A 24,451-nucleotide genomic window follows, 5' to 3' on the forward strand; every position below is an offset into this window, starting at 1 on the left:
TCTATTTAGATGATTTTCTATGATCAAAAAAGGGGTGTGGCAGGTGATGCCATTTTAAAGAAAATGCTCAAGGGTGCCGGAGCGGCACCCGTCAGATTTTGAAAGGACGCCCCCTTACCTATCAATTTATGCAAACAAATTGCATTAGTACCTTGTCACACTTATGCCCAAATTCCACAAAGTTCTACCTGACTAATAGCCTAGTGGGCAACAATGGCTGGTTGCCTACATTTCACTAGCCTGGCAATACCAGTCGCACTACTTCGACTTAAAATTTGTTGCACCAGCAGGGGCGTCGGACTGGGGGTAAACCCAGTACTAATTACTAGGGTTCCAAGGGGAGAAAGGACCCTTGAAAAGTCTGGAATGTATTTTATTATATTTATTATGAGGGCCCATCAGGACTGCCTATGCAGTTTCTTGGTGTTTTATGCCCCCAATGTTGTCTTCAAGGCAGCGCTGCCTGGAAGGCACTAGGGTTAGCCATGGGTTAAGGTTAGGTTTAGGATTAGGTGCCTTCAAGTCAGCGGTGGCAGTGCTGCATGGAAGACGCCGTTGGGGGCGTAAAACACCATCGAGCGCCTATGCATAGGGCCCAGGATCTTGTGCTACGTCCCTGTGCACCACTATTCTGTGTTGCTCCTTACTGATACATCTGGTGTCAATATCTGATTCTAGTTGTTTAGCCTACACTTTATCAAATTACATTCTACTAAGGCTTTAAAGTGTATATGTCAGGTTAAAAAACATTTTTGACAAATGAAGGGATATGAAGCAAGATAGTAGTGATTTTTCTTGAAAAATCAACTTTGAATACAATAGAACAATATTTACAGTTATTTTTATAACTGAATTTATGAACATTCCAGACACACTGATGACCTGATAAGAGGGAGTCCAGCAAAGTTGAGCATAGGGGAGAATGGGTTTTAACTGCATTTTCTTTTACTTTGATAAGGCCAAAAATGTCCTCTATGACATATCAGTGGCCACAAAATGTAGGTGAATCATGGCCATCAGTGAGAAATTGATTAGGGGTGTGAGTAGAATCGGATCACTAGTATGCATCATGGCTTCAAAATGGCAGTTGTCATTTTCCATCACACAGGCTTTCATATACAAGTTAAGTAGAATCAGTAAGCAAATGAATAGTCTGTCTATAGCCAACATTAGTTGATAAGCAGATGGATATATAAAGAGCAAATGTGTGGTAGCCCATATACACTGATGGTTTTAGTCAGGTCTCTAAAGCAGGAAACATGCCCATTTTTGACTGAACACAGACTAATGAGTTGCTTACTGATTCTACTTAGTTTAGGCTATATAATGGCCTATCTGTGATGGCAAGTGACAACATTTTCAAGCATTGCTGCTTACCCATATCCTCTTCATCGCATTTTAAGATAAATAATGGTTGCCAGTAAAGAAAAAAATGTATCAGGATATTTTTATGTCAGGCAGGTAGTAGACTCTAGCATGACATACTGGAATGAAGTCATGTTTTTGGTCATCAGTGTTAAAAAAAACCTACTGCAGGTAGTAGACTCTAGCATGACATACTGGAATGAAGTCATGTTTTTGGTCATCAGTGTAAAAAAACCTACTGTATGATCCCTTATCCCATGTGTTTTAATTGACCAACTTAGCTGGACTCCCTCTTATGAGGTCATCATCGTGACTGGAATGTTCATAAATTTAGTTATAAAAATAGCTGTAAATATTGTTCTATAGTATTTAAAGTAGATTTAAGAAAAATCACTACTCACTATCTTGCTTCATGTCCCTTCATTTGTCAAAAATGTTTAACATGACATACACTTTAAGATTCTATAATTTCTGATCAAAAACACCCCCTGCTATACTGTTAGTTTGCAAGGCTTCTGTATTCATTTTAAGATCAGCATACTTAAAAAATTGCTTAAAATGTTTAAAGTATCCATGTTAAGATTTGCTTAGTGGCTTGACTGCAGTAAAGACCTAAACAGGTCCATGTAAGATTGCTACATGGCAGTCATGGCAACAGAATAGAATCAGATGTGCAGGGGGCATCATACAATATCACGTTTAAATAAATAAAACAAACCTCAACCTAAAGCCACCTACTATTCATTTAGAATGCACTTCCATCTCAAGGCCACGGTTCCAAGTAGTCACACAGAAGACTCCTGGGTACAGGGGTGCTGCTAGAAAATTTGGGCCCTATGACTGACAATAATTCTGCGCCCCCCCCCCCCTGCTAATATATTGTTTTATCGGTGGCTCCCTTGTCAGTGCTGGGCCCTTAGAATAGTCCCAACTCCCCCACCCAGCCAGGGCGTGCGCGCATGTGTGCTTTGTGCTACTGGTCTCTCAGTTCGCCGGTGAAATAAATGTGCGAATGTGAACTCACTTCACTCAAGTGATCGTAGGAGACGAATCATCATCGAGAACCAGTTAAGCACTACAAGGCTAGAGCTGAAATTAGCTCAATCGTCCTTATACCTTTAATTTCTCAAGTCCAAACCAAGTCATTTATAATTAAGAAAAGGCAAGAAAATATCCACCAGATTTCAGTCATCAGGTGGACAGGCAAGTTAGCCATGCACTAAAATGAATGGACCCAAGTCATGTTTGTGGGTATAAACAGATTTATTGTGGTCAGCACTTAAGCCATAAACTCATAGGGGATGGGTTCCAGGAGCTGGGGCTCGTTGTTCTTGGTGCTGATGAAATGAGCGGGGCGAGGAGCAGCAGGCTGCAACACAGACACAAGGGTCAACTTAACAGATAAGTGTCAACTTAACATTCTCCAAGTAAACTGTCAAAGTTGTATGGCATAACTAGACAATTTTTGGAAGGACCAAAACACAAACCACCAGGGACTGGGTAAATAACTTGATGTACAGAAAGGCTTCACAGTTCATCATACTCGCCCAACAAACATTGCAAACATGGAATTTCTGATCCACACAAGCACAATATCTTGGACTGTCTAAAGTGGGGACAGACAACTGTGGAATTACTCTACGATTCTGTTATTTGAGTGTTAATGAATTAACACTCAAATAACAAAATTCAGATGTAGTTCATAGCACTTCAAAAACATGAGGATAGATGACCTAATCAAACATTCCCCAACACGTGCCCCAAAATTCTAATGCATGGCATTTCTGACTGGCCACAAAGGCCCCTGGATGTGGTGGGTAGTTGTTTATGTTCCCAGTACCTGGCGCTTGAGCTCAACCCATGTGCCCTTCTGCTTGGCCTCGATCTTCAGCTTCTCGTTCTCCTTGACGCGCTGCAGGAAACTGTCCCTGCTCTTTGAGTGCTTAATGTGCTCAATACGCACATTGATTCTCTTGGCCAGGATCTTGCCCCTGAGAAGCAACAGTCACAAGGAAAAACAATCACACAAAGTGCCAAGTCCATAGAAGAGGGCTATTAAAACCAGACAAAATAAATGTACCCCATATAAAAACCCAGCTCAAACACTTGGTGGTCTGACAGGGATTTCAAAGGATAAATAATCTTCCCCATATGAATGACCACATAGGACATCAAACAGCCCTTATGGCAAAGTGAAGATGGGGATTTTTCCACTCTAATTTAACTTTAAAGCCAACAAAAAAAATAAATAAATAAATAAATAAAAAAAAGAGAGAAAGAAAGCAGTCAACCCAAATAGTATCTGACACTACATATGCCTTATGATTAGGGGTGTGTACGGATACTCTAATAACCGGTTTAACACTTGAGACTATACCACAAACACCAATATTCCTATTCAGTCATTGTATAATGTACAGAATCATGGCAGAAACTGTGCTAACAGTAGGACAGAAGTTATGCTACCATGGTTACCACACTTAAATTAGAATGTTGTAATCGGAAACATTGTGTTTTCTTGGTTTTGTTTTAAGTAACATTTGATTGTGTAGCATACTAAGTGCAGAGAAATAAAATGGAAACTTCAGAATTTAGTCAAATGTAGGACGCTCATTGCGTTGCTAGTGACATACCAGAAAAGACCAGAAACCATCCACTAATAGGCTCTTGATAGTGCACCCTCAAAGTAGCAGTGTTGGTAACGTAAATAACACTCGGTTATTTGACTAATTTAATTTATTCATATGCACCCCCATAACTCTGATCAGACATTCCAGAAAAGATACTGGACTGAATCACCTGCTGTCTAGTAATTCAGCAGAATATGTTCAGATAATTCAATTAAATATGTTAAAGACCGTTAATAGTGTTGTGAAACAGGTAACAACGTACATAAACCATATACCAGTCCTGCCAGTATCTTGAGTTTGCCATGATTGGTGTGTCCATAAGTAAAATTGCTATGGTAACTGAAATTGTAGCCATTTAGACTCAAATTAACACAATGGCAAATAATCCAATGATCATTTCATCTGCATAAATAGTATGACGGGAAGAGAAAATTGCAACCTGCATCTGCAAGCACAGGTCTTGAATTGTCATTTATTGGTGAAACCTTAAGAAGACAAAATACTGGAGGGACCAATTTGTCATTAAATGGTCAGAATAGTCTAAACATGCACAAGCACAAAAACACTAATTTAAGTGTCCCCTACAGCTAAGCTGGTATACTTACTTGACCTGCTTGTTGACTATGATGCCCACAGCGTGCTGGGTAACATTGTATACACGGCCTGTTTTCCCGTGGTAACACTTATGAGGCATCCCCTTCTGAACGGTACCTGTGCCCTGTGAACAAAAATGAACACATTAATTCTAATTAATGCATAAGTTTGATCTGCATCATTTATGGGTCATGATCCAAGAAACGTCATGTGTAAAGTGAATCACTGAAAAGCATTCATGTCTTGTACACACCATATGACTTGTGTACACACTCATATGCATATTTCTATACATCAATTTGTGGTGGCATACTACTAGATTTATATCAAATCATTGTGAATGAATCACAAACCTCACACACTATTAAGCACACTTACCTTGATATCAACGATATCTCCTTTTTTGTAGATGCGCATGTATACGGACAGAGGAACGGCGCCTACAAATGAAAAGACAACACTTAGCCCAACCTTTCATTTACGTCTTTTTGACAAGCCTAGGGTCAACATACCAGCATCAGTTCAAAATCCACAGTCAACATAAGCATAATTCTGAAATCAAAATGTGTTCTTGCGGTCCCTTACCATGCTTGCGGAAGGGACGGGCGAACATGTACCTGGTCCCCCTCCTCTTGCCTCTTGTGTTCGTCATGATGCCTGATTACTGAGGGGAGAGTTCACAATTAGGTGGTGTTAGTCATTTCAGTAGTTTTTTTGTTTAGCCTGACTGCTGACGTTACCAATGCTATTCAAATGCAAGTCTATAATGGACAAAAAATGTCACTCGTCGTCAACTCACTGCCTGAATATAGTTCTCAAATTTGAGTCTAAATGGCTACAATTTCAGTTACCATAGCAATTTTACTTATGGACACACCAATCATGGCAAACTCAAGATACTGGCAGGACTGGTATATGGTTTATGTACGTTGTTACCTGTTTCACAACACTATTAACGGTCTTAACATATTTAATTGAATTATCTGAACATATTCTGCTGAATTACTAGACAGCAGGTGATTCAGTCCAGTATCTTTTCTGGAATGTCTGATCAGAGTTATGGGGGTGCATATGAATAAATTAAATTAGTCAAATAACCGAGTGTTATTTACGTTACCAACACTGCTACTTTGAGGGTGCACTATCAAGAGCAAACCTTATGATGCATACTAAATACAGCATGCAACCTAAACTTAATCGGTCATCACAGTATGTCAAACCGTAATATGAGATATCATTTTAACGCTAGCCTAGCTCCCTAGCTTATCAACACTTACCTTTAAGTTAATCAGATGATTTCTGTACAGTTTATCAACAACTGTATGAACTGCACTGATAACTTGCCCGACCTCTTAATTAATCAATATATAATGGGCATATACTGAATACCAGTTAAACAGAAAAATATCGTACGGTTAGAAAGTTACATGGGGTTTGCTAACGTTAACATTCGTGGCTGCTTGGCCCACATGGATGGACAGCCACGCCACTGTTCCAAACGCCAATCGCACAATTATATCTACTCCACAATATCGCCATTTACACATTTTCGTAAGGATATACATGAAACGTCCAAACATGTACACTTGAGCGGTCCCCTGCATCGTATAATACCTATTTAACAAGTTTTATTGGACAAAATACGGAGATCATCTTACCCCCGGGTGCTCGCAAGATGGCGGGTACGGCGGAAAGAGAATGATGGGGTCCTGACACAGATCCTTGAAAACTTGATATTAGGACTACCATTACAGTGCCTGACCAAAAATTATAAAACACCTAACAGGTCCTTATTAAAGATCCCTAACTATCAAATGTAATGCTAGTAATTAGATTATTTGCAACAGTATGTGAAGACAGTAAAACACAGTTACAAGTTAAGTGAATCACACTAAATGCATTTTTTCCTTATTCCTAATCATCATTTTTTTTATCACCTGTTAATATATATTTTTGTCTGCCAGCATATAACTTTGAATTAGGCTATATCATAAAGCAAAGAATGATGATTGAAGGAAGCATACATATGTCGTAGAATTGATACATACATGGAAATCGTGTAAAACTAACATTACATTATACTACATTTAAAATGAGGGCAAATATAGATCTGTGTTTAAGTGAAATAAAGACTACCATAAGCATTCCTTAAGAAGAGTTCACTGCTGAAAAAAAAAAAAAAACTACCGCAGTGTAGTTGCCCATCAATGAATGGTGGACCCCTGTCCGATTGCATCCAACTGGTCACTCTGACTCTAAACGGCGCTAGGACCATGTTGGGGCCATGTTCTGTGGGCCAGCCCAAGCAATCTGTCCTCACGAGGGAGTCCTTTCTCGCCTCCGCGCGGTGATTGGGTGGAAGATGGCGCTGGGCGAATGGAAATCCTAATGACAGTTTCCAAATTTGCCTCTTTTTGTACCATGGTAAGTGCATGGCACCTTCATATGTACAAATTTCGTGCTTTGAAAGAGAATGCATGTCAATCTTTTCTTTGTGGTAATGATCGGATTAATTAAAATTATTTGTTTCCAATGCTATACAGTTTTCTTTGGTGACTGCTGCCGATCTGTCTTCCCTTCGTGTGCAGTGAATGTTGCCGTAGGCCTGAATTATTGGTTACAGTTGCCTGTCGAGGTGCAATATGATAAAATGTAGCGCACTTTGTTAAGTGACCAAAAGCACTAGCAGTATGTGATTTGTTTGACCCAGTGACCGTAAAGAGGTTACGGAGGTTTCATGTAGCCTACGCTTTCCTGGTTAGCAATCCAGGCACTTATTAGCATCTTAGGGGTATGGCTACGCACCTTCAATTGTATGCAATTGCACAGGTCGCAAATTAACCGTCTAGTGTCTTTGGCAAGTCAACCTTTGGCAAAAATGTCTTGCAATCAAGAGGGATCATCTGTAAACTATTTTACGCAACTGCTTCCACTGCAGAGGCTGTTAGCAATGATTTTGCTTACTATTGCTAACTTAATGAACGTAAATCTCCGCTAACTTCAGGTATCAGATTTTCAGACGGAAACTTCTTAGGTCATTTTAAATTGTGATTGTAGCCACACTTTTGCGGTTGTACCTAGACGTCTGGCGTGTAGCTACGGTGAAAGCAAAGCTGTACACAATCAGAGTTGGATGCGAGTCCTTGACGTAGACTCACCCACTGATGTAAAAAAAAATCGTGAATTGTGTGTTCCGTTTACACTAAGTGGTGACCCTGATTCCGTAGGTGAGTGTGAGGACGACTGCCCACTAAGCTCTCACAGCTCTCTAATCCTAACCACCTGGCCATGTCTCACTGCTTGACGATGAACACAAATCCTGCAAACATAAGCACGTTTTGTGAGCTGTCATGTGAAGGGTTTGATTTTCCTCTTTCAGGGCGCCAATGCCTCCGCCTTGGAAAAAGAGATTGGCTCTGAACAATTCCCTGTCAACGAGCACTACTTTGGTTTGGTTAATGTAAGTAGGCCTGACAGATTATGTTCTCATGCTGTTCTCCCGTAGTTTCAAAATGCCATCACACCACCAACCCTGACATATCTATGTTTCTTTTTTTTGTGCGGGGTTGCAGTTTGGGAACACCTGCTACTGCAACTCGGTGCTGCAGGCTCTGTACTTCTGCAGGCCATTCCGGGAAAAAATCTTGGCCTACCGCAGCCAGCCCAGACGCAAGGAAAACTTGCTCACCTGCCTGGCCGACCTGTTCCACAGCATCGCCAATCAGAAGAGGAAAGTGGGTGTCATCCCCCCTAAGAAGTTCATTACGCGACTACGCAAAGAGAACGGTGAGACAGATGGATTGGGTTTCTCTTTGCCAATTAAAGTTGGTGATACCACATAGGACATGCAAATGAGAAATGATTCATAAGTTCATTTACACAGTCTTTCATTTCTATTGAAGTATTAGTTAGATGATGAATGGGTGAGAGATTGATTAGCCTTAGGTGAGTGGTCTTGGTGGTTATTTATGAAGGATGGCTTAGCAAGTGCTTGGGTTGAGTTGGCGGGGACAATCTTAATTTAGCTACTAAGGCAAAGGCAAAGTTCTTGGAAAATCAAGTTAAAAGCAAATGAACAGGCCATTTAGGAATCATCCAGACTGTAAGCTGAACCTTACCCCCCTATTCATTTATAGAACCCCGATGGGAATATTACCTAACACCTCCTCCCACCCTCTCTCTCTCTCTATTGCTCTCTTTCTCTGTCTGTTTTGGCTCCTGTCGCCCCCTGCAGAACTGTTTGATAATTACATGCAACAGGATGCTCACGAGTTCCTGAACTACCTGCTGAACACCATCGCAGACCTACTGCAGGAGGAGCGGAAACAGGACAAGCAGAACGGCCGCCTGGCCAATGGCACGCTGGACTCCCAGAACAACAACAGTAGCAGCAGCGGGAGCAGCAGCGGCAGCAGTGCCGGCGGCGGCAGCCAGAACAACCCGCCACCCGCTTCCACCTGGGTCCACGAGATCTTCCAGGGCACACTGACCAATGAGACACGCTGCCTCACCTGTGAGACGGTAAATACACCCTGCACAGGTAGCAGCTCACGATGCTATAACGCCTGGATGTGGAATCAATCTGTCATATACGGACCGAATCTTGGGCCAATTTGTCCCAGGGTCAGATGCTGTCTGAGTCCTCTACCCCACTCACCCCCAACTTTCCATCACCACATCTGGTCTCTCTTCCCACCCTTGGCCTTCCTATCATAGATAAGACATTCAGATAAGACACCGATGTCCAGCTTTCAGTTTTAGCCAAAGTGACTTTCAGCACCTAGTGCACACAAGATTTATCTCAGTGTGTCCACAAGCATGCTGTGCCTGTGGTCAGGTTGTTTTTATCAGCTAAGGTCTGATATGCAGTGAAGTTTATAATCAGGGGCTGACAATTGACCCACTCTAGAAGAGAAATCATTCAACAGTGACCATTTCCGAGTCCTGTTTGGCATCTTCAGGCATCGGCATTAGATTGCACCTAGCACTATTTCTCCATGTAGGAAGAAGTGCAGAAGGTTTTCCATACAATAAGTCAACATCATAGGCAGTAATAGTATTTCCTTCCTTTAGAAGTAATAAAACGATCTTAATTAAGACATTACATTTTTGAGCGTGGACCTCACCCATCTTCCTAAAAAATCTTACAACACAACCACTTTTGTTCTTTCTGTTACTGACTGTGCTATTACTTCTGACTAGATAAGCTCCTTTTGGTCATGTTAGCAGATAGCTAGCGATTGTATCGCTTAAACAGGTAGGTAAAAGGTTAGGTGGCTTGCTTTGGATCTGATGTGCACTTTTGGACCCTTTCCTCCTACAGATAAGCAGCAAAGATGAGGACTTCTTGGACTTATCAGTCGACGTTGAACAGAACACGTCAATCACTCACTGTCTAAGGTCAGAGAACTGGGATACCCCCTCCCTTTTAAAAGGAAGAACCTGCTTTGAAACCAGTTGGAAAATGTTTCCACTGGTTCATTTAAAAATGAAAATTCAAGTAATTTATTTTCACAAATCCATGATTAACCTTTCCCCCATATTATATAAGTAAATGTCAGAGAGCCTATAGTGATGGCCTTTCTTCTGTGTTTTGTTTTAAAGGGGTTTCAGCAACACTGAGACTCTGTGCAGTGAATACAAATACTACTGCGAGGAATGTAGAAGCAAACAGGAGGCCCACAAAAGGTCGGTGGGTCTGCAAGAGTTGTTGTTTGCATATTAACTGAATTTGCATGTAAGCGTGTGTGTAATTGCATGCATGCTTTGGATTGTAACATTGTAGAGAGAGAGCGAGAGAGAGAATGAATGAATGAATGAATAAGAATGAATGAATGAATGAGAGAGAACGAATGAATGACCGAGCATGAGCATCATGTGGGCGCGTGTTAATCCTCATCTTTGTTCATCTTTCATCCAGGATGCGGGTGAAGAAGCTGCCCATGATCCTGGCCCTGCACCTCAAGCGCTTCAAGTACATGGAACAGCTGCAGCGCTACACCAAGCTCTCCTACCGTGTGGTCTTCCCCCTCGAGCTCCGCCTCTTCAACACGTCCGGCGACGCCACCAACCCTGAGCGTCTCTACGACCTGGTCGCGGTTGTGGTGCACTGCGGGAGGTTGGTCCATATTCCAGAGCCTTTTGTAACAAGTTAAAATAAATGTACTGGGCAGACACTTTGACCCTGTCCTTGGTTTTAAAATGCATCTGGGGTGATTAGATCACAAATGGTTGCTACGGTTGAATATGTGCTTGCCTTTTTGGTGTTTCGGTCCAAAGCTGCATCTTGACCCGGAGACCCAGGTTTGTGGCTGGGTGGGGTGCTCTCTCCCTTCGCTAAACACTAATGTGTCCCGATATGTCTCGGCAAAGGCATAACGTAGTGAACTGACATAGGCAGTAATGAAATCTGAGCACTAGTGATCATGTGAACACTTTGGAGATGGACGATAGACACAGGTATGAATGGTGATGTGTCTCAGCTGTCTGAGACATTTGTCTCATATTATCCTGGTTTGATATGCTCAGGGCTCAGGGATTATCATGAAATACTGCCTGGGATTTTATCAAGTGCCGAATATTCATAGCCAGGAGGGCCAGACCCAATCCGAAAGATTAAGGGTCTGGCTACGAGTAATGAAAATGGCCCAACTCGAGGGGCGGCACCAAGCATGCATTTGAAAATATCACTGCACGCAACTGGATAACACTACGACCAATGTTTCTCGACATCGCAGCGCGGTCATCATCTGTTTAGTGCGTCTGCCTATATCAGATACACCGATGTGATTGGTGCAGCTCAGTTTCATGGGCATAGGTAATGAGCCTCATTACTCGTCGCCAGAGTCATTCGCTGAGCAAATTCAAATTTAGCTCTCGCGAGAACTCAGGATTTCCAGGCTAGAATTTTCAAGAAATCTATGATCAAACCCTAAACCCTAAGTTAATTCAGTAATGATGTTTTATTGCAACAGCGAAATAATTCAATGTTTGTAATGGCCTTTATGAACCTGCAATCATGCCTTAAAGAAGCCCTATGCAGGTCTGGTAATTCCTTCGCTGTTTCTGGGTTTTCGCCGGATTTGGGCTCGCATTTTTCATGACACAGCTCCCCCTGCAGCTTCGGTAGCAAGCGACTGCTACGCTAAACTCCACTAGCTAGCGAGCTAGCCATCAAGAAACTAAGCTAAACACATACAGGGCTCACCAACAGGTCTCTTGAACACATTGTTCAAGAGACTATCAAACCACATTACAAAAACGAAGTTCACCCAAGGGTAGGCTACTTACAATTTCAACAGCAACAAAGCCAAGTCGGCATCCGTTTTGCAGTCTTCTTCGAAACTACAATCTGACTACATTTTCGAGGTGCGATTGGATACTTCCGCTGAGTCACATCCGGATTTCTTCGGACCGGGAACAGAAAGTTGCATATTTAGTTTTTCCGCGGAGAAGCGATAGGGGGAGACGAAGCACCCACCAAACGACCCAGAAAGTGTTGTAGAATCATCAGAACGACTTTCAACCTGCATAATTAAGGTCATTTTTGCTCATCTTTAATGAACCTGTAATAATGCCGAAAAGTCAAACTGTAATAAACTCTTAATAAAGTACTAAGGAGAAATAAAACCGCTAACAGATGCAAAATCTCTGACCCCCACTGTCTGACCTCTTTTGTGTTTGCAGTGGTCCAAACCGAGGACACTACATTGCTATCGTGAAGAGCCACGACTTCTGGCTACTGTTTGATGATGACATTGTAGAGGTAAGTGTGCAACCCTCTGTGTGTAGGAGCAGATGTGTGCTGACTCTGGGGGCTGTATTTTGCACCCTGGCGCATGGCGCAAAACTCGTTTCCCCCCCGCACAAAGTTTAATTCCTAATTTTGCACGTTTATTTTTTAAACAATGCGCCCAGGGGTGTGGCAATTAACAACTTAGGGAGTGGCTTAGCGCATCGTCTAAAAATAGCTTTTGTACACCAGGGGCCTGTACTACGAAGCGGGGTTACTGGCTTATCTGGGTAACTTCGAGAGTAACTTGATCACGTGTGGCGTAACTTCCCGATTAACCCGTACTACGAAAGGTGGATAGGTTTTAACCGAGGTATGCTGCCATGGCAATTTACACTGCATCTCAAACCTGCTCCGAGCAGGTTATGTTCTTGGTTAACCCGAGGTTTCCGTTAACCACACCCTTTATAAGTACCACCCCTCACTAACAATTTCTCCCGAGACAATGTTGGCGTACCTGGATGGTCCATACGACATTGGAGCGCAAATCGTGAGGGGCTTTCTTCGCAGGGCGAGGGGTTTTAGAGACCGTCAGAAAATATATATAGGCTACCCGGGCGATATTCTCTATGAAGATATAGATTGTCAGCCGAGGGAATTCGTTATCTTCGTCAGATGATCTAGGCAGACGTCTTTAATGTCACCCATCATAGCAATGCCCTTATGTGGACATACATGTATTCCATCGGTGATGCTAAACATCTGAGCAAGAATACTGTAGGCTATGTCCGAAAATAAATCGGACATAGGCCTACAGTATGCTGAACATCTGAGCAAAAATTGCCAAAAATAAATCGGACATAGCCTACAGTAGGCCTAATAAATTAAAATAATTTTAACAAACTTGTTGAATTGAATGTCATATTACTGTACCCTGCACATAAAGGCTACACATTTCCACAGCACCAGAATCCAGCCGAATGCCTCCCTCAACCCCTTCCATAATCGGCCTTCCACTATTATTTGTGATGGCCAACTCCTCTGCTAATAATTTGAAGAACATGTGGAAATAAAACTTTACTTTTAGGCATTTAGGCTACCTGATCTGCAGTACGTTGCCAACAGCCTTGTTTTGCTTTGTTTGCTGCCGACGTATATTTGATTTTTGTCGTAGAGTGCGTTTTAATTTTTTGTAACTTGTCACAATAATTGTGCATTACTCGTCCGTAAAATAAGGTGATCGCGTCATCATTGAAAGTGGTGACTTGCGCTCTAACCCGCCCCTTTTATGTGAACGCGCACAAACTCCAATTAGGTTAACCCCGGTTCAACAAATCAGCTTCTTAATCAGCGTCATAGTACCGATTAACACCACTTATGATAACCAGGTTTTGTCAACCCCGGTTTAACAAAGTAACCCTGGGTTATATCTGGGTAGGTTAAGCTCCCTTCGTAGTACAGGCCCCTGGTAAGAAGTCTATGGCGAGTTGTTTATATTATTTTAAGAGCGCATTGTCAACAGTCATATTGGCGGGTGCACAACGCACCATCCTTCTATCATCCATGAACGCACACCAGTGCACGTTCATGCAAAACATTACAAATTGCACGATTACAATGGGAAACATAATTAGAATAAAAATATTACGAAATACTGTACATCTCATGATGAGTAGTTATTCACCATCATTTGCAAATTGGTAATGACGGTTAAAAAGTGATTAGGGGAGAGGCGAGAGACACGTATGGAGCACAGCTGAAGACGCACTGTCACGAGATAAGCAACTCCTCTGCAGGATAAATGTTTTTTTATTCAGTCATTTGAGCAATATTAGGGTAAGTATTGCTTTTTCCAGCCTATGTTTTCGATGGTAACCCATTGTCAGTCAATAGTGAAAGTTACTGCATATAACTGTCTTGTCGTTGACTGACACCATGGTGAAGTTAGTTTCACTTTGCCAATGAGTTCAAATAATAGAGGAGCGCAAATGCGTGAAGGCTATGCTAGGTTTTAGTAAAGCATGGTTTAGTGGAATGACTATTCCATACGGTCTCGCAAGCAGCCTCCTTCAAATGCGCCGTTGAATGTCAAAATACCGATGCATTTATTTGACATCGCGCTTTGCGCCATTAAAGGGAATGACAGATGTCATTCTTATTGGTTTAAATGATGTTACGCCCCAAACACACCCATGACTGATTAAAAAAAAACCTAGGAACACCTTGTTGCGCCATGCGCTTGACGTTTGATAACAACAACCCTCCCATGTGTGGACTGGACATCCTACTAAATTTGAATAAGCTTTTGACGAGTGACGATGCGCTTTTGACTGTCATGATAGGGCCCTGAGAGTGTTAAATCCAGTGCTAATCGGCAATAGCTAACACCACTGCCAAGTGCCTTCCTAAACTGGCAGGGCAGGTAAATTGACACAGATGCAACTGGTTAACACTGCATGTTTTTGTTCAACTGATACTATGTTGCAATAGTTGATGTTTTGTTTGGATGTTGCTAGCAAAATAGTTATTTTCCAAAAGAAATCCCATGGCGTTATGTGCACTAGTGTGCATACTTTTGTACAGTGTAATTTTGATCAGTTATTCTCTATTCATTATATACTGACTGAAATTCATTAGCATTTTCACATTTTAAAACAGATACTTACACATATATTCACATGCAGTATATTCCTGAAACAACTGGAAAATATTCCAAGTGATTCCTTATGTATGAGCAGTACTGGAAGTGGATGTTTCATCTCATCTCTTGGATGCTTTATAGAAAAGTTTGAGCCCGAAATGGCAAGATATCCGATTGTTAAGTCGTAATGCAATAATATCCCGATAATTTCTCCGGGTCCAACTGTTCCCAGAGCCATTTGTTTTATTTTCCATAGACAGTGTCGTGGAAAAACTAGTCCACTTTCGAATCCACTAGCAATTTATCACTTGACTATTACTAATTAGCACTCTGGGACAAGGCGTCCGAAGGAGACGGAACAGACAGGAGATCTCTGAAGACTGCTGAATCTTTATTCACCGTATTGCAGTGATAATCCAGTCTAAACAATGTTCAGACCAGGTGTCAAACAATAGGGTGAGGTGAGATGTCATCAGATGGCGGCCCCGATGAGATCTGAAATCAAAATGGCTGCGGCCTATCTTTTATACTCCTTAACCTTGAAGTTGGGCCTTCTCGCCTCCCTCGAAAGACACCTATTGGCCTATCAGCATCCACCAAGGTTACGGATATTGGTGGGACCCCTTGTCATATCATGTATAAAAATTATATGCAAAACTGTCCGATTCTGGTTTTTTCCAGTTTCCATTACCTCATCCTCTCGCTCTTGACCGTCTAGGCCCAGTGTCACTGTGCACTTATTCACCCCACTCTTTGACACCTGGCCTGGTCTGCTTAAGATGTGTACAGGCCTTGAAGTCTCATAATAATTGCAGTAATATCAAAGTTTATAAAAAAACATACATGCATCCTTTAAGTCATAGAAATCCACCACTCACTAGGCACTCACTAAAACGAAGGTGATGGTGACGAGGTTTACAGGCTGTGAAAACCAGCTGGCTGCGCTAATAAATGTTTTTGGACAAAAAAACTGTTGACATCAGATTTAACAACCGAATTAACCAGGGAGAGGAGCCACCACAGTCCAGTCAACAGAGTTTAGTGGCTAAGGTGCTGGTGAAGGACCCCATAATCATAAAAGCTATCCATAAAACTGGACTCTATTGGAGTCCATGTAGCCACATGTAGCCACTTTGAGGATTACTTCGCATGACAATGAAGTAATCCTCAAAGTGGCTACATGTGGTGCGAATGTAACACTGAAAGATTCAAGAACCTACCCTGGAAATCCAGAGTTCTCGTGAGAGCCAAATTTGAATTTGATTGGGTCTGGTCCCTCAGGCTATCAAGAACCCCCATCCCAATTGTGAAATATGGCAGTGGTAATTCTGTGGTATTTCTGAAGCATGGGAACTGGGAAACCTTTTAGAATTGAAGAGTCAATGAGTAAAAATAAATTGTCTGTCTCTTTTTAAATATATATCACAAGTAGTCGTAGTCAGTGCTAAAAATAAGGCTACGGAGAACATTACCAAAGGCATGAGGCTAAAACACTGGAGTGACTTAAAAACAGTAACAGGAATATCAGTCCTGATCAAAATCCTACAAAAAAATCTAGGACATTTCAGTGCAGAACTACTATGCATCAACCTGTATGTGTTAAATACATTTGACAAAGAGGAATGGGGGAAACACTGTAGAGCAATATGCAAAGCTGCTACTGTGAGGTTCTTTTCCAAATGTTAATGTATAGGAGTTGAATACTTATATACTGTGTGTGTGTGTGTGTGTGTGTGTGTGTGTGTGTGTGTATATATATATATATATATATATATATATATATAATATATATACTTCAAATAGACTATTTTAGTTTTTGATTAGTTTAACTTGTTTGACCATCAGAAATATACTACAGAATATATGTTTACAGTGAAAACACTGGTTGCTAAATACGTTGATAATTAATCTTTAAAAAATAATATAGGTGGTGATGTGTACTCTTCCATGGGTAATGCTTTTCTGCAGGGTGATAGTTCCCATTTGAATTGACAAAACCAAAGTAGCCTATTATATTAGAGGAGAAATGGAAAAGGTTGTTGTTGATTTATTTTCTATTTAAAGATTGGGCTCAGCCTGTGGGCCTTGAAAAGTCATGGAAAAGTTTTAAAATTGTGAGTGAAAATGAATGCCAACCCTATTGTATACATTTTTGCTAAAACTTTTGTCCAGTATGAAATGAAATGAGGCACAATTGATGGAGTCCTGAGCAATTTCTGTCAGAACTGAATTTATTTTGTGTGTGTGTCTGTCTCTGTGTGTGTGTTTGTGTGCGTCTTCTGCAGAAAATTGATGCCCAGGCTATCGAGGAGTTCTACGGCCTCACTTCAGAAATTTCCAAGAATTCCGAATCTGGCTACATCCTGTTCTACCAATCCAGAGACTGAGCATGTAGTTTTATTTAAGGTGGGGGTCGAGGGTGGGGGTGCTGAATGCCCCAAGGTAGAAGACCTGCAGTAAAATAATTAAAGATAAATAGGTCCTGTCTGCATCCACGCATTCTGCAGTGCCCTATATGGGAAGATGGACATGGTCATCAGTTCTACCAACACACTCTCGACTGTCTACTCTTCTGGCGTGGGGGCCCAGGTTGGAGGCCCTGATGCATCCCCCCCCAGAGGAGGTTTGCGTGCAAACTTTTCCTTTTTGACAGCGGGTGTTTCGTGAGGTGATATGTACAGGGTTGTTGTGTGAATGTCGAAACCAGGAGGATTGTATGTATATTGTATGGACGTTTCATCTCTCGTAACGTTTTTTTTCCCCCCTCTTTGTTTTTGTCTGTCAATTTGTTGGTTTGTTTGTTTTCTTGAGGAAAAAAAGAGTCCTGTAAGTGTCATGATCTTTTAGGTTATATGATGATGATGATGCCAGGTGTCTGCACTCTTATCCTCATGCTGCAAATCAAGACGGCGCCTGTGGCCTTTCTGAGACCTGTGGCCTGTGCATGTGGGGGGTGGGGGGCTTCTCCTCAGGAGATGAGGGGTTATGTTGGGGTCTGGATGGGCCCCATGTATTTTGGGGTATGTATTTCTACATTGTACAGAGTGGTATTTGTATAAATATTATTGTAAGAATTATGCTATGAAACTGACCTAGAAAGGGAATGGTTTAGTGCGGGAGAGGTTATAACACTATGGTGCACTTTTGATACAGTTTTGTAGGTGTTGGCAGGTAAATGTGCGGGTTTGCTTGAGATGGCCTGTTGTAAAATAATCATTTTCTGTTTTAAAGAAAAAGAAATAAAAATGTATAGATGATGACGTCCCTTCTTTGTTCTTGCTGTCTGACCAGTGCGCTGGTGTGGCTATCTCCACCCAGACCTTGTGGTGACTCATCGCCAACTCCACACTGACACCTAGTGGTTGTTTTTGGTAACCTCAAGCTCATGTGGAAATTGATTGTCTCATCCTTTTAATCCTTTTAAAAGGTCTAGGAAAGTCAAGAATAATGTAACTCATAATGATATCACCCTAGGTCCCTTGAGGACCTGCATTAACTCCCTTTCACAAAGAAATCTACACTTTATTGTTATATTAACAGTCAAGCTAGAAGGAGAATAGGAGTAAGGTAGCAAATAATGGAGAAGAGGAGGGTGATTGCTGTGTGTGTGTGCATGTAGGAGTGTGAGTGTGCATGTTTAAGTGTGTGTGTGAGTATGGGGTTGGGGGGGGGGGGGGGTGACACACATCTCAATGCTGTTAATAGTACAGGACCAGAATAGCAGTCTGGGTGGTGGTGTGATGGGTGGGTAGTGAGGTGTAGAGATGCAATGGCTACTGTTAAAACTCCTCACTCCTTAGAGCATGTTTACACAGTTTCACTCACCTAGCTTGTTATTCTATTCTATATCTATCTATTGTTTTGTATTCTGATTTGGACATTCTCATAGATACCTAAACTACACCAATAAATTGGACCAATATATTTAATCTCCCATGAACATTGATGTCTTAACACCTGGCAACATGATATTAGGATGCAGTGGTAAAGTAGGTAGTTTATATAGTCCAGTTTATATATGGTAATGATGAGATTTCAAGACAGCTACTGAAAGACAAATTCAGGTTCAGGTATTGAGTTGTAGGAAATAATAACTAATGAATAATGAACTTACAAATGAGTGAATGGTTGTCTAAATCAATGGACCAGGAGGGCCAGTCCGTCCTCCAGGTTATACAGCCTGTACCAGACTCCACCTTTTCGGTCTTCTTGCACACAGTCACACACCCATAGGACCTAGTGAGTGATGCGCGTCACTGTTCTAGAATGCGCCCTTGACCAGTCTCGCAGACGGCTGGGTATCGAGCTGTTGCTGCCTATTCTACCATCAAAGGGGGGAAAGACCTGTTCCCGAATCCGCCCGGTTTCGGAATCCGCCGCCACCCCTCCCATCAGCCCTTTGCACAGCCGCAGTCGGTAGCCTAATGATGTTCGTTAAGACGGTACAGCGCCGCTGTCGCTGTTGCTCTTGAGACCCTCACAAAGAAACGGTCATCGGCTTCGAATTTCCCGTGCGGCTTGTTTCAGTGCTGCACCTGCCACTGGCTTTTACCATAATATGGCAATACATCAAGGTCGTGAACACTTCTAAACAGACGCCTCACCTCCAAGAATCAAGGTACGGTATGACTACAAATAGTGATGAATTATGCTGAATGAATGAAGTCTATTTTAGAGAATACATGCTACAAGAGTGATATATGTTATATGTTGTGACAGCCATTGTTCTGTGTGCATTATTGTGTGGTTGTAAGCACTAGATGTATAAGAGCAGGCCGCAATGGTGCAGAAAGTATATGTTTGTTGCGTTATTTCGAGCACCCGCGGGCTGCGGTTCGCGGGAAGGCGGCATGCACTGCCTCTCATGGTGATACGAGATATTACCAATACGTGAAATGTTACTGATACCACCCTAGAGAAGAACAGGCATTTCTGGAGAAACAAGAGAGCTTTATTCTTTTCATCCAGAAATAGACCATGTTCATTTGAGTAAACATTAGCCTACACTGGCCATATTTACCTCCATCATGTTAAGGCCTGGTAATTAAACTGGGGAACCAGATTGGCTAAACATATTGGATGGAATCTAATAGGCCACTATGAAATAGGCTAGTGTTTATAAAAATGCATCATAATGAGACATTTCACTTATTTTCCATCAGGCTATTATTGTTGTTGCAGTGCATTTGTGTTTGTAGTTATATCAATGTTGTGCTATGTTTTGTGATGTTTCAGACGGGGGGCACCATGAGTGAGGAGGCGCCAGTCACCCCTAGCTGGTTCGGGTCAGAGTCCACCTGGGCCAGCGGAGGGGGTGGTATGGAGAATGTCACCATGGTGACGTTTCCTCCGGCGCCTGCCTTCCCACCTCGGTACCCACCTGAGCTGCTCATGAACCCTTGGGACATTGTGCTGTGTTCCTCGGGCACGCTGATCGCCTGCGAGAACGCCCTGGTGGTTCTGGTGATCTGGCAGAACCCGGCTCTCCGGGCCCCTATGTTCCTGCTGATTGGGAGCCTGGCACTGGCGGATCTGCTGGCCGGACTGGGCCTGGTTTTGCACTTCACCTTCGCCTACCTGCTCCGGTCCGACTCGGCCCAGTTGCTCACCGTGGGCCTGGTGGTGGCCTCCTTCACTGCCTCGGTCTTCAGCTTGCTGGCCATCACCATCGACCGCTACCTGTCGCTCTACTACGCCCTGACCTACAACTCGGAGAGGACGGCGGCTTTCACCTACACCATGCTGGTGCTCCTGTGGAGCGCGTCGGTGTGCCTGGGCCTGCTGCCGGTCACAGGGGTCAACTGCCTGGGCCAGGAGTCCACCTGCAGCGTGGTGCGGCCTCTGACCAAGAACAACGTGGTCGTCCTCTCCGTCTCATTCCTCCTGCTGTTCGGACTCATGCTGCAGCTGTACGTGCAGATCTGCAAGATTGTCATGCGCCACGCTCACCAGATCGCCCTGCAGCACCACTTCCTGGCGGCCTCGCCTCACTACGTCACCACGCGGAAGGGCGTCTCAACGCTTGCCCTCATCCTGGGCACGTTCGCCGCGTGCTGGATGCCGTTCACTGTCTACTCCCTCATCGCCGACTACACCTATCCGCCGCTGTACACCTATGCCACCCTGGTGCCCGCCACTTACAACTCCGTCATCAACCCCGTCATCTACGCCTTCCGCAACCAGGAGATCCAGAAGGCGCTGTGGCTGATCTGCTGCGGGTGCATCCCAGCCAGTGTGGCCCACCGGGCCCGCACCCCCAGCGACGTCTGATGTCAGGCGCCTCTCTGGGTTGTGCTTCTGGGGTGGCTGATGGATGATAGAGCAGCCCAGAGAGCTGGCTGCCAAACTTCTAATCAGCATCTGTCTCCCAGGGCGGTGGTGAAGACACACCTTCCTTACCCCTATGGAATGCAGGCAGGGAAATGTCTGTGTATGTGGCCTCGTAATTGTCTTCCCCTTTGGTGTAAAATCTGAGCACTGCCACGGGATCCTTCTCTGTCCACTATATTTTACTTCTCCTGAAAACGAGGTGCCACGCCCTGTCTGGAAAAAGGGACGGGTTTTCTTGTGGTAGGCAGCTGTATATAATGTGTAGATATTAAGTTATCCTCACTGGCTTGTGTTGATGTATGCTCGTCTCCTAGGCTGCTATTTGAAAAAAAAAGTCTGGCCACGCCATGGAGAGCGCGTATCGCTGAAGACAGGGGCCGACCAAAAGGCGGGCCTGTGCCGTGGAACCGAGGCTCGCGCATCTCGTCTCGCTGCTGCACTCTGAACGTGTGCTGAAAGCTAAACGATCGCTTGATACTAAAAATAGCCCAGGCGTCCTCCGCAGTTGCTGGAGAAAGCGAACTGGAGGAGAGAGGAAGAGGCGCCTTTGTCGCTTTCTTAACCTCTAACGTCTCCGAATGTACGACAATTCCTCTTAAAACGACCATTCAGAGCTAACAACAATCTCGATAAGGAAAATCCGCCGTGTAAAATCCTTCAATGCCTTTATTTTACGAGAAGCCTATGTGAAATAATGTCTGTCCACGTCCTTTCATACACAACCACAAGATAAAACAGGGACCTCTGTAGGTATAAATGATAGGCTAGAGCTCGTTGCCAGTAGGCTAAGGTCTGTACTGTTCAACTGACTGTTGAATGTGCTGAAGACGCAAATTATCCACCTTTGCGCGTAGTGCGGTTTGGTTGAAGGCTCGTTTAAATGTAGGCTAGTGGCAGTTCTCTAGAGATGAATGTATTTTTGTAGTTAATGTTTTTCTCTGCAGTGATCATCAGAATTTCAGAATTAAACCGTAATTTACACTTTATTCAGTGGAGTGATGACCAGTGGATATCCTTTGTAAATCGGTGACAGTCAAAAAGGCATTTTTTTCCACGGCTAGGCTTAAAAAAAAAAAAAAAAAAAAGTTAAATGATGCACGTGCAGGTCTACATGCAAGTCTGAAATAGGAGGGGTAGCTCGGGTACCCAGGTTGAGCCTTTAGCTAAATTATGTTCTGCGCATGTTTGAAAACTGGAGTTTATTAAAGATTAACAGAACGTGAACACGTGAATCAACGACCAAAATAAAGCACCAAATTAGGTAGGCCTACACTAAAACGCACGATAATCTTAGAATAGCATCATCTCACGTGGCTGTCAGATAATCCGTGTGGTTGAATCGCCTACAACATGAGCATCAAACTGAGCACAATGCAATCGCCAGGACATGTCGATTAAGGTCAGTTAGAAAGCTGTGGAAATATTAAGGGCAAAAAATCTTCCCATGTTTCTGAGAGGACTCACGTAACATCGTTTCGGAGAGGTCGAAATTATATGGAGTCATTCCTCCATCACTTGCCTCCGACAAATGACCGCTGAAATTGATACAGTCCTATAACTGCTTCCCCCTGCCTTTCCGTTGCAGTACCACAATGAGCTAATTCTGGCCTCGGCCACCACAGCATTCAACTGCTACACCTCTCACCCCAGACCGCCCCGGCTCCATTTAACCGGACTCCATCAGCCAGCAATAACTTCGTGCTTACTCTTTCACCGATTTATAGCAATACTTCAACCGATTTAGCAGCAATAAAAAAACCTTGCACCAGTAACATAATCACAGCATTCAGCTATCAGCTGAATCACAGCTATCACTAAACCTGCCATAAAACGGAGTGACTACGGAGAAAATAACCTGACTGACCATAAGACCTTATCTGACCAATCTGAAACATAACCACAACATTGGTTGTGTTCATAATGTGACAGATTTCCTTCCCTCTTAACCTGTACTACTCAGATGTCACTGCCTCATGTACGTAACCTTGAGATTCTGTCCTGATGGGCCGTATGTTCCCTGAATGTCATTTCCCGTATTTAGCTATGAATGAATCTATAACTATACCCTCAATGTGACAGTAGCCTATTCATCTGTTTGCAGTTAAACTTGCATTGCTTTTTGTGGATATTTCGAAGTGTACATGTATTGTGACCTAAACTGTCTGGATGTATGTGACCTAAGGACAGTTATTTGTGCATTCGAGTTGCATGGCTGTACGTGTGGATGTCCGTGTATGCGTGAGTGTGTGTGTGTATGTGTGCAGCGTGTGTATGCATGTGTGTGTGTGCTTCTATTTTGTATGTCTGTATGTCTATGAGGGGCCAAGGGGTCTGGGGGGAGGGGGTACCACTGCCAAGGGTGAACCCCCTTCAGACCACCCTGCAGAAAAAGGAAAATGGCCACCAGTCTTCCTAACACCCAGAGAGAAGTAAGTGGCTTTTTCACACCCATGTGACCTTCCACCTGAGTGACCTCTGCATTGATTCCGCCGTCTGGGATGTCTAAAAGTGTCTTGTATGAGTGTTATTGGTAGGTAAATGAGTGGGTTAGAGGTGGGGGTGGGGGGTGGGGGGGTTAACACAGCGATGTCACTTCCTGATGGCTGAAAAGTGTTGGAGAAATTGTGCTGCTTTGTTATGCTGTCACAAGTATTCGACTGGGCTGAGACAGACCGATTCGAGTAAAGACAACACTCCTTGACCTTTGAAGAAGAATATATTTTGTTATATTCATTGAAAGTTTCTATTTTTCCCCCAAAACATTGTTTTTGCCTGTACAAGTTCTCTATCTTGTAATTTTAATGCGCTGTATAGCTTCTTTCTGAATGTATTGATGATAACTATTAAGGAAACAATTACTGTTTTATTTGAAATGGCATCCTATTGATTAATTAGATAGTGTACATAAGGCATGCAAAAAAAAAATCAAGAAGCATGGTGACGGCAGTCATGGTGCTTTCTCTTAAAGGAATCAACCTCAGACTCGATCTCCAACTATGTGATCCCTCCCCTGGTTATTCAACTGTGGCAGTGAGGAGGCTCAGTGTTCTGTTGCCGCGGTGTCATTAGTCCAGATGGTGTCTGACTCTTAGAGCAGATCTGGGCCGACTCAGGGCCGGATCTGAGTCTGGGTTTTTGACAACTGCCGGGTATTAGTTG

The 24,451-nt window shown here is 43.1% G+C and overlaps 3 protein-coding genes across 3 annotated transcripts; 2 read left to right on the forward strand and 1 right to left on the reverse strand.

Moving 5' to 3' along the window:
• Positions 1 to 2,609: 2,609 nt before the first annotated feature.
• Positions 2,610 to 6,328, reverse strand: rpl21 (ribosomal protein L21). The gene is made up of 6 exons (XM_042067842.1): positions 6,248 to 6,328; positions 5,175 to 5,253; positions 4,968 to 5,029; positions 4,601 to 4,713; positions 3,206 to 3,356; positions 2,610 to 2,734 (listed from the first exon to the last, which is right to left on the reverse strand). Exons 2-6 carry the CDS (start codon positions 5,239 to 5,241, stop codon positions 2,645 to 2,647), a joined length of 483 nt encoding a protein of 160 aa, XP_041923776.1. The 5' UTR covers positions 5,242 to 5,253; positions 6,248 to 6,328; the 3' UTR covers positions 2,610 to 2,644.
• Positions 6,329 to 6,850: 522 nt separating this feature from the next.
• On the forward strand, positions 6,851 to 18,219 carry usp12a (ubiquitin specific peptidase 12a). The gene is made up of 9 exons (XM_042067841.1): positions 6,851 to 7,013; positions 7,969 to 8,049; positions 8,162 to 8,375; positions 8,824 to 9,110; positions 9,913 to 9,989; positions 10,194 to 10,277; positions 10,510 to 10,707; positions 12,276 to 12,354; positions 17,248 to 18,219. Exons 1-9 carry the CDS (start codon positions 6,966 to 6,968, stop codon positions 17,347 to 17,349), a joined length of 1,170 nt encoding a protein of 389 aa, XP_041923775.1. The 5' UTR covers positions 6,851 to 6,965; the 3' UTR covers positions 17,350 to 18,219.
• A 1,028-nt stretch (positions 18,220 to 19,247) lies between these two features.
• Positions 19,248 to 23,584, forward strand: gpr12 (G protein-coupled receptor 12). The gene is made up of 2 exons (XM_042067782.1): positions 19,248 to 19,580; positions 20,198 to 23,584. The coding sequence occupies exon 2, from the start codon at positions 20,210 to 20,212 to the stop codon at positions 21,230 to 21,232; it is 1,023 nt and encodes a 340-aa protein (XP_041923716.1). The 5' UTR covers positions 19,248 to 19,580; positions 20,198 to 20,209; the 3' UTR covers positions 21,233 to 23,584.
• Positions 23,585 to 24,451: the final 867 nt, after the last annotated feature.

Source organism: Alosa sapidissima, chromosome 17, assembly GCF_018492685.1.
Source record: "Alosa sapidissima isolate fAloSap1 chromosome 17, fAloSap1.pri, whole genome shotgun sequence".
NCBI lineage: Eukaryota > Metazoa > Chordata > Actinopteri > Clupeiformes > Clupeidae > Alosa > Alosa sapidissima.

Bases quoted from the DNA above. Each gene is read 5' to 3' on its own strand.
- rpl21 (XM_042067842.1), bottom strand. From the start codon at position 5,241: ATGACGAACACAAGAGGCAAGAGGAGGGGGACCAGGTACATGTTCGCC. The intron at 4,714-4,967 runs GTAAGTGTGCTT...TTTTGTTCACAG, and splicing joins GAGATATCGTTGATATCAAG to GGCACAGGTACCGTTCAGAA. The intron at 2,735-3,205 runs GTACTGGGAACA...TCTGTGTTGCAG, and splicing joins GGGTTGAGCTCAAGCGCCAG to CCTGCTGCTCCTCGCCCCGC.
- usp12a (XM_042067841.1), top strand. From the start codon at position 6,966: ATGGAAATCCTAATGACAGTTTCCAAATTTGCCTCTTTTTGTACCATG. The intron at 8,376-8,823 runs GTGAGACAGATG...CGCCCCCTGCAG, and splicing joins GCGACTACGCAAAGAGAACG to AACTGTTTGATAATTACATG. The intron at 9,111-9,912 runs GTAAATACACCC...TTCCTCCTACAG, and splicing joins GCTGCCTCACCTGTGAGACG to ATAAGCAGCAAAGATGAGGA.
- gpr12 (XM_042067782.1), top strand. From the start codon at position 20,210: ATGAGTGAGGAGGCGCCAGTCACCCCTAGCTGGTTCGGGTCAGAGTCC.